The sequence below is a fragment of the Carassius carassius genome, chromosome 3, assembly GCF_963082965.1.
Source record: "Carassius carassius chromosome 3, fCarCar2.1, whole genome shotgun sequence".
NCBI lineage: Eukaryota > Metazoa > Chordata > Actinopteri > Cypriniformes > Cyprinidae > Carassius > Carassius carassius.
Window position 1 is genome coordinate 35,451,860 of NC_081757.1, and position 12,365 is coordinate 35,464,224.

The 12,365-nt window shown below is 42.2% G+C and overlaps 1 protein-coding gene across 14 annotated transcripts in view; it reads right to left on the reverse strand.

The window, feature by feature from the left end:
- Positions 1 to 1,286: 1,286 nt before the first annotated feature.
- camk2d1 (calcium/calmodulin-dependent protein kinase (CaM kinase) II delta 1) overlaps positions 1,287 to 12,365 on the reverse strand; it is a 117,930-nt gene continuing 106,851 nt past the window's right edge. For all 14 annotated transcript variants that reach the window (XM_059536879.1, XM_059536871.1, XM_059536862.1 and 11 more), the window contains one exon: positions 1,287 to 1,729. Coding sequence is in view for 1 of the 14 variants with exons in the window: in XM_059536853.1 (XP_059392836.1) it covers positions 1,726 to 1,729 (4 nt within the window). In the remaining 13 variants the exon portion in view is untranslated. The remainder of the gene's footprint in view (positions 1,730 to 12,365) is intronic.

Below are 12,365 nucleotides of genomic sequence, written 5' to 3' on the forward strand. Positions count from 1 at the left end.
TTGAGGATTCAGAAATGGTTTGGACAAACTCTGGATTATTTAATCCCATCCACGCTGGTATGTTACTTTGTACTGTAAAGTGAGATTTAAGTAAAAATAAAAAATTAAAAAAGGAGAAAAAGAAAAAAGAAAAGGAGATTTATTTAAAAATATATATTATAAATAAATATAAATTTAAGCAGCTTGTGTCAGTTACAAAATTGTACAGTACAATAACAAATCTCTACACAATTAGATCTGCAAATTTGCCCAAATCATCATTCGAGGCTGGTTATGTATCTATGGTAATCAACTGTATACCACAGATGTTTGTGGAATCATATTGCTTTAGTTTCAATAAAATATTACTTTAATAATAAAGCCTACTATATACTTACTTAAAATTCTTACACAAAGCTCATTTTGTTGTTTGATAGTTCCGATGGAATTGATTTTTGAAAACCATAAAATCAAATGGATGTCAACACAAGTATTTTGCAGAAATCACACATTTTATTAGATGTTTTGAATATTAAGAAATCTATTATATCAATTCCTCTAGTAATATCCCTATTCTATAATGTTGTACTGTAAATTAATATATTATCATAATGAATGACTTAAACTGGAATAAAAATTGTATCTGACAAACAATCTACCTGTTTTTATGGCTACAATGTGGCATCATCATGTTACATTCTTTGTACTGTGTAAGTAATAGTGTGTAGTGAATTATGTGTACACAACATTGACTTTGATTAATTTATTCCGCACGAGATCTTCAGTCAAGGTATGTCAAGACAGAGACTCCCAAAAGAAATGGGGAGGAAGGTTTTGGATCTTTATGAGAGATGACTAAGAGTGAAATGTCATGCATTATTCATATAAGATAAAAATGAGAAACCAACCAGTTAGATTTTCCTCAAAGAGTACCACAAATTCCACTGAGAAGCAGACACATTTGAAAATGCACACAAGTTACCACAACAAAACTAAATTTCACACAAATGATTGAAAATAAAGGGAAAACTTAATTGGCTTTGCAAGCCATTTGTATTTTTTTATAGAATAAGCATCTGAGTTTATCTGGTGTAGTGAAGTTTTAGTTACTACAATCTTAATAAAATAAATAAAATAAAACTAAAACTTTTCCCTTCTCAGAATTTTGGGTTATCCAAGAAAATAGCACAATGCTTCCTACAGTATTGTGCTAAAATTAAACTGGTAATACTCCAAAGTGTAAAGCAGAAATAGCACTTCACATAACTTCACAAAATGTACATCACTGAAAAACATAAGCAAGCTCATATTTGTCATTTTAAGAAATAAGTACATTTTGGATCTTAACAAATCAAAAAAAAAAAAAAAAACCTTTAATTAATTATATTCTGATATACAGTACCCCTGTACCCATACACCACAGATTACTAACAAATGGCTCCGAATATTTTGTCATACAAAAATGTAACCCTTTAAAAAAGATTAAAGTACTAAGAAAGAACATGCTTTTCACATAAATGAGTATAGTGTGTAAACAGCATACTCAATACATGTACATGTACTCGCATACAAACATACCACATCCTGATCTGAAATAATTTTCCAACCTTCTATATTCTATTAGTCCAACAGTAAATGTAAACGAGACTCTGGTACAGTAGACCAAACTATGAAGATCATGATTGAGTTGGGCCAGACACTTGTTGAAGCTCAGTTGACAGGAAAGGCTGTGCTCTGGAGACTTTATTAACTGAAAAAAAAAGAAGAAATGACCTCATCATAAGTTATCATCATCATTATTATTATCACCTCATCATCATCATTATTATTATTAATATTATTTTTATACACTGACAAAGTTCTGCAGTGTGACTTTTTAAGGAATAGGTCTCCATCAAAACAAAAAAATCCACTAATTGTCACTTTAACTCTTAAAAATAGGTTTGAATTCTTTAACTCTTAAAAAGGTTTTGATCAATTACACAAAAGGTTCTAAATATTGGAAAAAGGGTACTCTAGTTTATTACAGGGTTAGTTCACATAAAATTTTTAATTAACTCATAATTTATTAACTCGTGATTAACTTGCCCTGTTGTTGTTGTTTTTTTTAAGGGGTCATGACCTGCGAAATCAAAATTGGCTTCTGACATATCACTGTACTATAAAAACACCAAGTTTTAGAACTCAAAACTTTCTCATTATTCTTAAAAATAGCTTATATTTAAAGCCAATCTGTCAAAACGACCGGTTGTGGAATGTGCCAGTTTATGATGGAATAGTGTGGCTAAACACCACCTCTGCAGAAGAATATCAACATCTACTTCTACATCACTGACAGTTTAGCCCCACCCCCAGATTCATTCATATAGTTTAAATATTGAGAGGCAAACACAGGTCTACAAAGAAATCAAACAATAAAGATGAATGAAGACAACAAGACACTGTGCAGTGCTAAATTGTGTAAAAAAAAGTCTTCCAACATGAACTCTGCTCCCAAATGAAGTTCCAGACCGTGTCAGCAAGAGAACTCGACACAGTCTGTCTGGTTAGGGCCTCTGGCTTGCTTAGTTGGGGTCACTTCATCTACAGCGATATCGTTGACTTGATTGCAAACGATATCGATATTGCATTATTGACACACTGTTTTCCTAATGAATGTTGTTCAGTTGCTTTGACGCAATGTATTTTGTTTAAAGCACTATATAAATAAAGGTGACTTGACTTGACTTGACTTGACTTGACTTAGGGTACTCTCTGGAGAACTGGGCATCCAGGATGCGGCAAGCTGACTCTGAACTGGGCCTCTCAGTGCCACTACCAGTTTGAGGTGAGAACACAGGAGAAAACCAGTTCGACAGGCTATAGAACCTAGCAAACTGTTAGGAGTCGCTCAGCCTGCATCTCTACAAATGTCTGGTAGCGAGGCACCATGAGCCAGCACCCAGGATCTGATGCGCTCCTCCCGAATAATTTCACGAGTTCACGCTTACATATAATTAGCTGAGGTATGGTATGCGTATTTGGCATGCTGTCCGGGGAAGGGCTCCGAGCTCGGGAATCACCCAAACCTAGATACCCCCCAAAAAGCAAATGAATAAGAGGACAGCCGCCAGATTGAGAACGCCCCCCAAAATAGCATTGAGTACTGGCAGGGGCTGGTTTTATTTTTCTGAGAAGTCATCTCGTTGGCAGGCCGGAAGAGCCTACATACTCCAGTGGGAGTGACTTAAGCATTGGAAGGGTAGGCCCTACTGGCTGCGGGTACTGGACTATGTGGTTAGAGGCAAATGGTCGGTAGGGCTCAAGCCGATGCTCAACGGGAGCTTACAGCATTGGAACGGTGAGCCCTACCGGCCGATGAGGAGGAGCAGCGTGGTTATATAGCCCGACCGGGAGGGCCCGAGTTGCCGCGACTGGAATAGGTCACGGTGGCAGCGTACGGGCCCTACTGGCTGATAAGCCCCTGCTATTCAGAAGGTGAAGGGCATATGGCTGACAGAGAGGGCCCATGACTCAGGACGATGGACGTCTGTGTCCTCACGGTTTGGCAGATAAAAAGGTTTTTTGGGCTGACCGACAAGGAGACTTGCGACATCCGACGGGAGGTTGATACTCACTGCAATTGGATGGATGAAACTCATTTGCGGGCAGCAAGTATGGAACCCGACCGGGAGAACTCTCGCCGACATCTGACAGGAGCACACACAATTGAATGGGTAAGTCTCGCCGACCACAGATTGGAAAAGTAGGGTTGTCTGGCCAGGAGGCTCTCACCAACATCCGACGGGAGCACACACGATCGAACGGGTAAGCCTCTCTGACCATAGAAAATGAAAAGGTGAGTTTGTTTAGCCGGGAGACTCTCGCCGAAGTCCGACGGGAGCTTGTACTCATGGCATCGAACGAGTAAGCCTCTCCAGATTTAAGATGGAAAGGTAAAGTAGTGTGGCCAGAAGACTCTCAGCAGCATCCAACAGGAACGTCGTGCTCACTGTATCGGCTGGGTCAGCGTCGCAGGCAGTAGGATAGAAAAAGTTAATTTTGGGTGGCCGTGAGGCTCTTGCCAACGTCCGATGGGAGCTTGTACTCATGGCATCGGACTGGAAAGCCTCGAAGACCGTTGAATGGAAAAGGAGTTTCTCGCCGGCCTCCCACGGGAGCTGGATAGTGCATAATGGAAAGGTCAGCTTGGCAGCTGTAAAAAAGGAAAGGAAAGGTTGTCTGGCCAGGAGGATCTCGCCGGCATCCAATGGGAGCACACGCATCAAATGGGTAAGCCTCGCTGGCCGAAGGATGGAAAAGGTAAGTTTGTAAAGTAAAGTAAGTTTCTAGCCGAGAGGTTATAGCTTGGCGGCTGTAAAAAAGGAAAGGAAATGTTGTCTGGACAGGAGGATCTCGCCGGCATCCAATGGGAGCACACGCATCAAATGGGTAAGCCTCGCTGGCCGAAGGATGGAAAAGGTAAGTTTGTAAAGTAAATTAAGATTCTAGCAGAGAGGCTCTCGCCCACATACAATGGGAGCTTCCTACTCACGGCATCGAATGGGTAAACCTCTCCGGGCGTAGAAGGAAAGGTAAAGTTGTGAGATACAGAACTATCCAATATTAAAGATGGTGTACATTTGAATTAAATGCTTAGCAAAATGAGGACTAGGTTGTACAGTGACATGTAGAAACTATTGTCGGGACGTTTGTGCCCTTGAAGGCTTTTGATATAATGAGCATGTACATTAGATTGCTAGTGATGCATTACGTTAAGTTTGTTCCATGGAACAGTCTAATTAATTGTTATTTGAGAGTAGTGTCGAGCAAGACTTTTTTTATTATTAAAAGGCTCCTGTGGGAACGAGAACTGCTACGGTAGTGAGCTGAATATGAGGTTAGGCTGAGGGAACGCTGGCGCGTTTTGGCTGCCGCTCCTCTCTCTCCCGTTTTGTTTGTCTGTTTCTAAATATTAGACAACGGTTTTTGGAGCTTTTGAGCACTTGAAGTTTGAAGAAGTTTGAAGATTGTATGAAGATTGTATAACCTTTCGAACTGCTGAACCACGATGTGCGTTTTAGTTTCACCTGTTGGCCTATTGTTCCTAATTTTAAACGTCTGTTGCTGGAACAAACTTTCCTGGTGCCCTCCTCTGGATCTACACTTCTGCGAGGTTGCTATTGGTGTGGATTCCTCCCGCATGGTGCTAAGGTACACTGTTTGCCAACTGTTGAAATTGAAAAGGAACTTTTATTTAGCACACGATACCTATGCTAACTGTGATGATGTTGGAATACTTCGGCGTAAGCGCTACTTACATCGCTCTTCAAGGCGCAGTGTTATATGTTCCTCATCTGATGCTGTTTCCTATCCTACATTTCTTCGTAAACATCAAAGGTCGGTGTATAAACCTGTTGGGATTAACAATAACAACTTGACTGTGCTAACATACAAAAAGCATCCACGGGAGGTTTAGGAGTCCCCGTGCTTGTTGAAATCTGCTATTTTTAATGCTCGCTCTGTCAACAATAAAGCGGTGGCTTTATCTGACATCATTCTGGAAGAAAATCTTGACTTTTTAAGTATAGTCGAAACATGGCACAAACATTCGGACGGTCTTCTTTTTAATGAACTCACTCCTGCTGGTTATGGGTTATTAGATCTCCCGCGATCTACTGGCAGAGGTGGTGGCATTATTGTTCTGTACAATCAGAAATTCAATTTAAGACCCGTTGCTGTTCCACTGTTCTCTTCATTTGAATGTCTTGTTTTAACTGTTTCTGAGTGTTATTCAACTGCCATAACTACAGTCTACCGGCCTCCTAAAGCAAACAAAGACTTTCTATCTGAGTTTGCGGATCTGTTGTCACATCTGTGCCTTAAATTTGAGAGAACTCTTTTTTTGGGGGATTTTAATATCCAGATGGACAAAAAAGACTCTGCATTAACAAAGGACTTCTTGTCCTTGCTGGAGTGCTTTGGTTTAAATCAATTTGTTGACTGTATTACACATAACAAAGGTCATATTTTAGATCTAGTGATATCAAATGGGTCTTTTGTGTCTGGGATGTCTGCTACTGATTTAGGATTGTCTGATCATCTGGCAATCTTTTTTGATATGCATATACCTGTTGCTAACACTGCCTCCTCTCGTATTTTGACTTATCGGAAGTGGAGATCAGTTGATCCTTCTGATTTCTCTGTTTTTATTGACTCTTCATTAAGTTGTTTTACTCCATCTGACCCTCTGGAGAAAAGGGTTTCTATGTTAAATTCAGCTCTCCTATCTGGCCTGGATTTATTTGCTCCTCAGAAGTCACGCTCTGTTTCATTCGTACGCCCCGCTCCTTGGTATAATGAGGATTTACGTATGATGAAAACATCTTGTCGCAGAGTGGAGCGTAGGTGGCGTATCTCAGGTCTGACCGTCCATTATCAAATGTGGAAAGATTTCTTACAAGCATATAAGGCTGGAATTGTGTCTGCCAGATCTGACTATTTTTCTAAAATGATTGATGACAATCAGGGTAATTCTAAACAACTTTTTAATTCAATTAACAAATTGTTGAATCATAAAACTGTCTCTCATGTTACTGCTTCTGATCATCTCTGTAATAAGTTTCTGGATTTTTTTGTCACCAAAGTTGAAAATGTTCGTAGAGATTTCTGTACCTCTACTTTACTGTCTTCTGCTGTTCATATTCCTTCTTATTCTGGTACTAAGTTGTCTAAATTCTGTACAATAGACTCATATTGTCTTTTAGCAGAGGTTTCAAAAATGAAAGCAGCCACTTCTTTACTAGATCCCATACCATTTGGTCTGTTTAAATCATGTTTTGCTTCTTTGTGTCCCTTTGTTCTGAGCATTATAAATGACTCTCTGTGTACTGGGGTTGTACCAACAGCGTTTAAAACCGCTGCAATTACCCCAGTGCCTAAAAAGTCAAATATTGACTATGAGAACTTCACTAAATTCCGTCCCATATCTAATCTCCCTTTTTTTGCTAAAATTTTGGAACGAGTGGTTGCTTCTCAGTTGATTTCTCATTTAACTCAGAACAATCTCTTTGAACCTCTGCAATCAGGCTTTCGTAAATTACATAGTACAGAAACAGCTCTGGTTAGGGTCACCAATGACCTGTTAATCGCCTCAGATTCTGGCTGTCTTTCAGTTTTAATCCTACTTGATCTCAGTGCCGCTTTTGACACTGTTGATCACTCAATTTTAATTACTCGTCTTGAAACAGTTTTTGGGGTTTCAAATAGTGCTCTTAATTGGTTTAAGTCCTACCTTTTTGATCAGAAGCAGTTCGTTGCCATGGGTGGATTTAGATCTGAGGTTAATGTTGTGCAGTCTGGTGTCCCACAGGGGTCAATTTTGGGCCCTCTTCTTTTTAATATTTATGTCTATCCTCTTGGCCAGCTTTTGAGATCTCTTGGTCTAAAATTCCACTTCTCTGCAGATGATACCCAGATCTATATTCATTTTAGACCTAATGAAATTGTGCCTGTTAATTTTCTTTCTGAGTGTATTTCTAGGATGAAGGAATGGATGACGGATAATTTTCTTTGTCTTAACAGTGAAAAGACTGAGATTATGCTTGTTGGTTCACCCTACCATTTACGCAAATCAGAGCCGGTTGTTCTAACTCTTGATGGCTCAAATGTGGAGTTTCAAACAAAATTGAGGAATCTAGGAGTAATTTTTGATGCCAATCTAACGTTTGAGCCACATGTTCTGAATACTGTTAAAATTTCATTCTTCCATCTTAGAAATATTGCCAGATTGCGTCCAATGCTATCGTTTACTGTTGCTGAGAGATTGATAAACACTTTTGTGTTTTCCCGTATTGATTACTGTAATGCCTTGTTAGCTGGCGTGTCAAAAGCTACCTTAAACAGAATGCAGGTTTTACAAAATTCAGCTGCCAGAATCCTTACTAGAACTAATATACATAATCATATTACTCCCGTTTTGGAGTCTTTGCACTGGCTTCCCATTAGGTTTAGGGTGGACTTCAAAATTTTGATGCTCACTTACAAGGCACTGCATGGTTTAGCACCTCAATACTTGACCGAGCTTTTAACTCCATATACTCCAAAACGTGATCTTCGTTCTTCGGAATCTGGTCTTTTAACTGTTCCTTCAACTCGTTTAAAATCAATGGGAGACAGGGCTTTTTCTTCATTAGCTCCAAAACTTTGGAATTCTCTACCGATTGAGATTAGGCAAGCTAAATCTTTTGGCATTTTCAAATCACAGCTTAAAACTCATTTTTTTAGGTTTGCTTTTAATTGATCTATTGTCTTTTATGTTTATTTTACAGTGTATTATGTCTATTTGTGTGCCGTATTTTCTTTCTTCTTTGTTGTTTTAATTGTTTCTGTACAGCGCTTTGAGATGTACATTTAAAGGCGCTATAGAAAATAAAGGTTATTATTATTATTATTATAGTAGGGAAGGATGGAAAGGGCTCCTGTGGGAGCAGCTACTGCTGCGGCAGTAGGGAAAACACAGAAAAGAGATACATACACTGCTGCGGTAGTGGAGAAATATACATAGAGGCTCCTGCCGGAGCAGACTCTGCTGCGGCAGTGGAGAAATATAGATAGAGGCTCCTGCGGGAGCAGACACTGCTGTGGCAGTGGATAAATATAGATAGAGGCTTCTGCGGGAGCAGATGCTGCTGCGGCAGTGGGGAGATACAGAAAAGGCTCCTGCGGGAGCAGACACTGCTGCGGCAGTGGGGAAATGCAGAAAAAGCTCCTGCTGGACCAGACACTGCTGCGGCAGTGGGGGGATACAGAAAGGCTGAAAAGTCAGAAAAGGCAGAAAAGAAATACAGAAAAACAGAGACTGCTGCTGCAGTGGGGAGATACAGAAAAGGCCTCTGCGGGAGGTCAAAACATGAGAAATTCACTGGAGAAATATAGATAGAGACTCCTGCGGGAGCAGACGCTGTTGCGGCAGTGGGGAGATACAGAAAAGGCTCCTGCGGGACCAGAGACTGCTGCGGCAGTGGGGAGATACAGAAAAGGCTCCTGCGGGAGCAGACACTGCTGCGGCAGTGGGGAAAAACAGATAGAGGCTCCTGCAGGGGCGGGCACTGCTGGGATGGCTGGAGTGAGGATTGGCTGTTATAGATGGATATAGGGATGTTAATGAGGGTTGGCTAAGGTAGATCAATTGTTTTGAGTGAACAGGGATGGGCTGGCATTAGAGGGGCTGGCTTAAGAGGGTGCAGTGAGCTTCTTTAATAAGGAATTGGTCTGACCGCTAATAGGTCTTAAGGATGGTTAGGGTGTGGCGGAACATAGAAGTAAAAGGGAATATGAGAGGAGGAGGAGAGATAGCGGTTTGAGCCACCCACGGAGCTTGCTTCGGCAGCTGTAGTTGTTGGCTGTGGGAAAAGTAGAAGGGTTAGTAACAATTGATGGGGCAAGCTAAAAATAAAAAATGCCTGGGTAGCCTACTGTGTTGCCAGCTTAGCAATTGGTTGCCTGGTTTGACAAAGCCTCCTCAAGCCTTGTCCGCATTATTACGTTCCTGCTGGAAAAGCATGTTTTCCACTCGTTTTGGCCTTTTTAAATGGTCTCCAGAGTGGATAAATTTGGAATGCTGTTTTTGCATTGTAGTATGGACTGTGGAAACAGAGGCTTTTGAAAACGATGAAGCATGTTTAGTCTTGTAAAACATTGTACCAATAGACATGATTAGAACAGTAATAATAATTGCAGTTATGTGCTATTCACTTTCAAGCAGTTTCTAAAGATATTTACTTTGCATGCTTTTGGTATTACAGTCCTGAAAAGCCAGCAGAAATTTGACTCACACTTGCTGTCCTGCAGCAAAACACGATGGTAGTTGTGTTTTAGATAAATTCTGAGTTATCACGCAAGTAAATGGTGAAATATGTCCCTAAATAAATTGGTCCTGCCAGAATAATTGCATGCAACTTTTGTCTGTATCATCTCAATGAGGTTTAAACATGCACAGTAAGGCAAATGTAATGTCTTTAGACATTTCAGTGTGGATGACTTGCCTTGAAAAAATGCCTTGGCTTCCTGGTTAAAAATAGCATTATCAGCCGACAGAATTACATCATAATGTTGTTTAACAAACTTTAGCCGCGAAACCTGCATTAGCATCTTCACCTGAAAAATGTATTGATTTATGACACACGGTCTGCGCCGCTAGAGGAGGCAGCCTCAAATTGTGCTTTGGCCAGAAAAGCCGCGGTGAAAAGGCTGAGCCTTGGCGGGAAGCGAGAGAGACTTGCTGCGGTGAGAACTGGGGTGCGGCCCAGGCTGGTTGAAAGCCTGATGCTGCTGCGATTCCGGTACTCGAGGAGAGCCCGGTCTTGAGCGAGCTCGGGGCTTTGCACGGTCTATTGGCCACAACGTGTGGCTTGGCAAGAAGAGCAGCTGTCGCGATAACGCTTAATGGTGCTCAGCGGCCGTGTTTGGTGAGGTAGGAGTGATCATGGGTCCGGCAAAAAGTGGCAGATCTAAAAAAATCCCCGGTACAGATCTCTTCGTTGTAAGGAAAATTCGGTCTGTGATAAGAGGACAGAGAGAGCCAACCGAATGCTGATAAACCATTAATGGATAGAGGTAAGTATAGGATAGAGGACATTCGTTTGAAAAAAAACGAATGTCTGATGAATGTCAAACGTCATACTAACTTTGCTGCTGTCGAAAACCGCGACGCGAGCACGGCATCAACTGCACAAAACGCCCCTAAAATGAGAAACAGCCTCTTCACGGGTCGCGGCAAGAGGCAGAACCGAGGTAACGCCAGCTCCACAGTCCCGCAGTGGACGTTACTACAAAAGCCTAAATGACGACACACTTCAGCTTTGTACACCGAAACTTGTCCCGAAATTGGGACAAATCTTTCACCCTCCATTACTAGCAGCGAACTACATTAATGCTAACATTAGTAGTGTACTCTAATGCATTTCCTGCCATTCAGGATTTGTTCAGAAATGAAGACTCCAATCTAGCGGTCATGAAATAAACTAAATGTGACGAGTGGGGCGGGACCGGTGGAGTGATTGAGAAATGGGTGACACCTGCTCGACCCACCAGTCTCGAGTCCCACGGAGGCGATGGAAGGATATAAAACAGGAGTGACGACAGTGAAGGACGAGAGAGGACCAGGACCAGAGGCCTGGACTTTAGTTTGTGTTTATTTGATTATTAAAGTTTGTTCCCGCCTCCTTCTCCCCGATGATTATGAAGTTTTAATATTGTTACATTGGTTCCGAAGCCCGGGAGAAGGAGGAACGCGCTGCCTAAGACCCCTTGCCGCTGTGGTGAATCCACGGTGCCATCGAGCAGGTGAGGAAGTGTGCCGCCATGGACGCTCAAGGCGGTGGGCTGGAGTGAGTTCCCGGCTGCCGTCCGTGAGGGAGTCGGCGCCGTTCGCCAGGGGGCCGGAGCCTGCTGCCTCCGTGAAGGAATCTGGAGGAGAAGGGAACGGGGGACTCCTGCCGGCTGCCCAAAACCAGAGAAGCCATTGGCTTCCACCAAAGGAGGAGTGTCATGCCATCCGCCGAGGGCCGTCCAGTGCCACCGGCAGGCACCGTGGAGGAGATCACCCAGCTGGTGGAGGGCCAAGCGGCAGTGCATCTGGGAACCGTAATTTTTTTTTCTCCTCTCTCCCCTCTCTCGTCTCTGTTGCTCCTCATCCTTCCATCTCCTTTTCTCTCACCTCATCTCTCCTACCCCCAGGTCACCGTGAGCGTCCCCCCCGGAGGAAGGGGGGGGGGGGGTGTAGAGCGCAGTCTCGGGAGTACCTCCCGGCCTGCGAGGGGCGATGGGGGTATGTGACGAGTGGGGCGGGGCCGAGAGCCATGGGAACGGGGCGAGGCCAGTGGAGTGATTGAGAAATGAGCGACACCTGCTCGACCCACCGGTCTCGAGTCCCACGGAGGAGACGGAAGGATATAAAAGAGGAGTGACGACAGTGAATGGACAAGAGAGGAACAGGCCTGGGATTTATTTTGGGTTTTAATTTTGTTTGTACGCGGCAGTCGTCCGTGAGGGGCTGCCGCGCTGTTTTGTCTTTATTTTATTATTAAAGTCTATTTTGATTAAATGCCGGTTCCCGCCTCCTTCTTCCTGATGATTATGAAGTTTTTATTGTTACACTAAAAACGAAACAACTGACATGAATCTTGTATGATTTTTTTTTTAATATTGATATTACGTTTTTGAGAATTGATACAGTATCGCCAAACAAAATATCGCGATATGTGTATCGATATTTTCTTACATCCCTAGTGATAAGACATCTTTAAAAAGATGCAATCACCTGTGTTGCTCTTTTAGAGAAATGCTTTTTTGTGACATTTTTATAAAACTTGATGCTGGTCACTATCCACTGCCTTTATATGGAC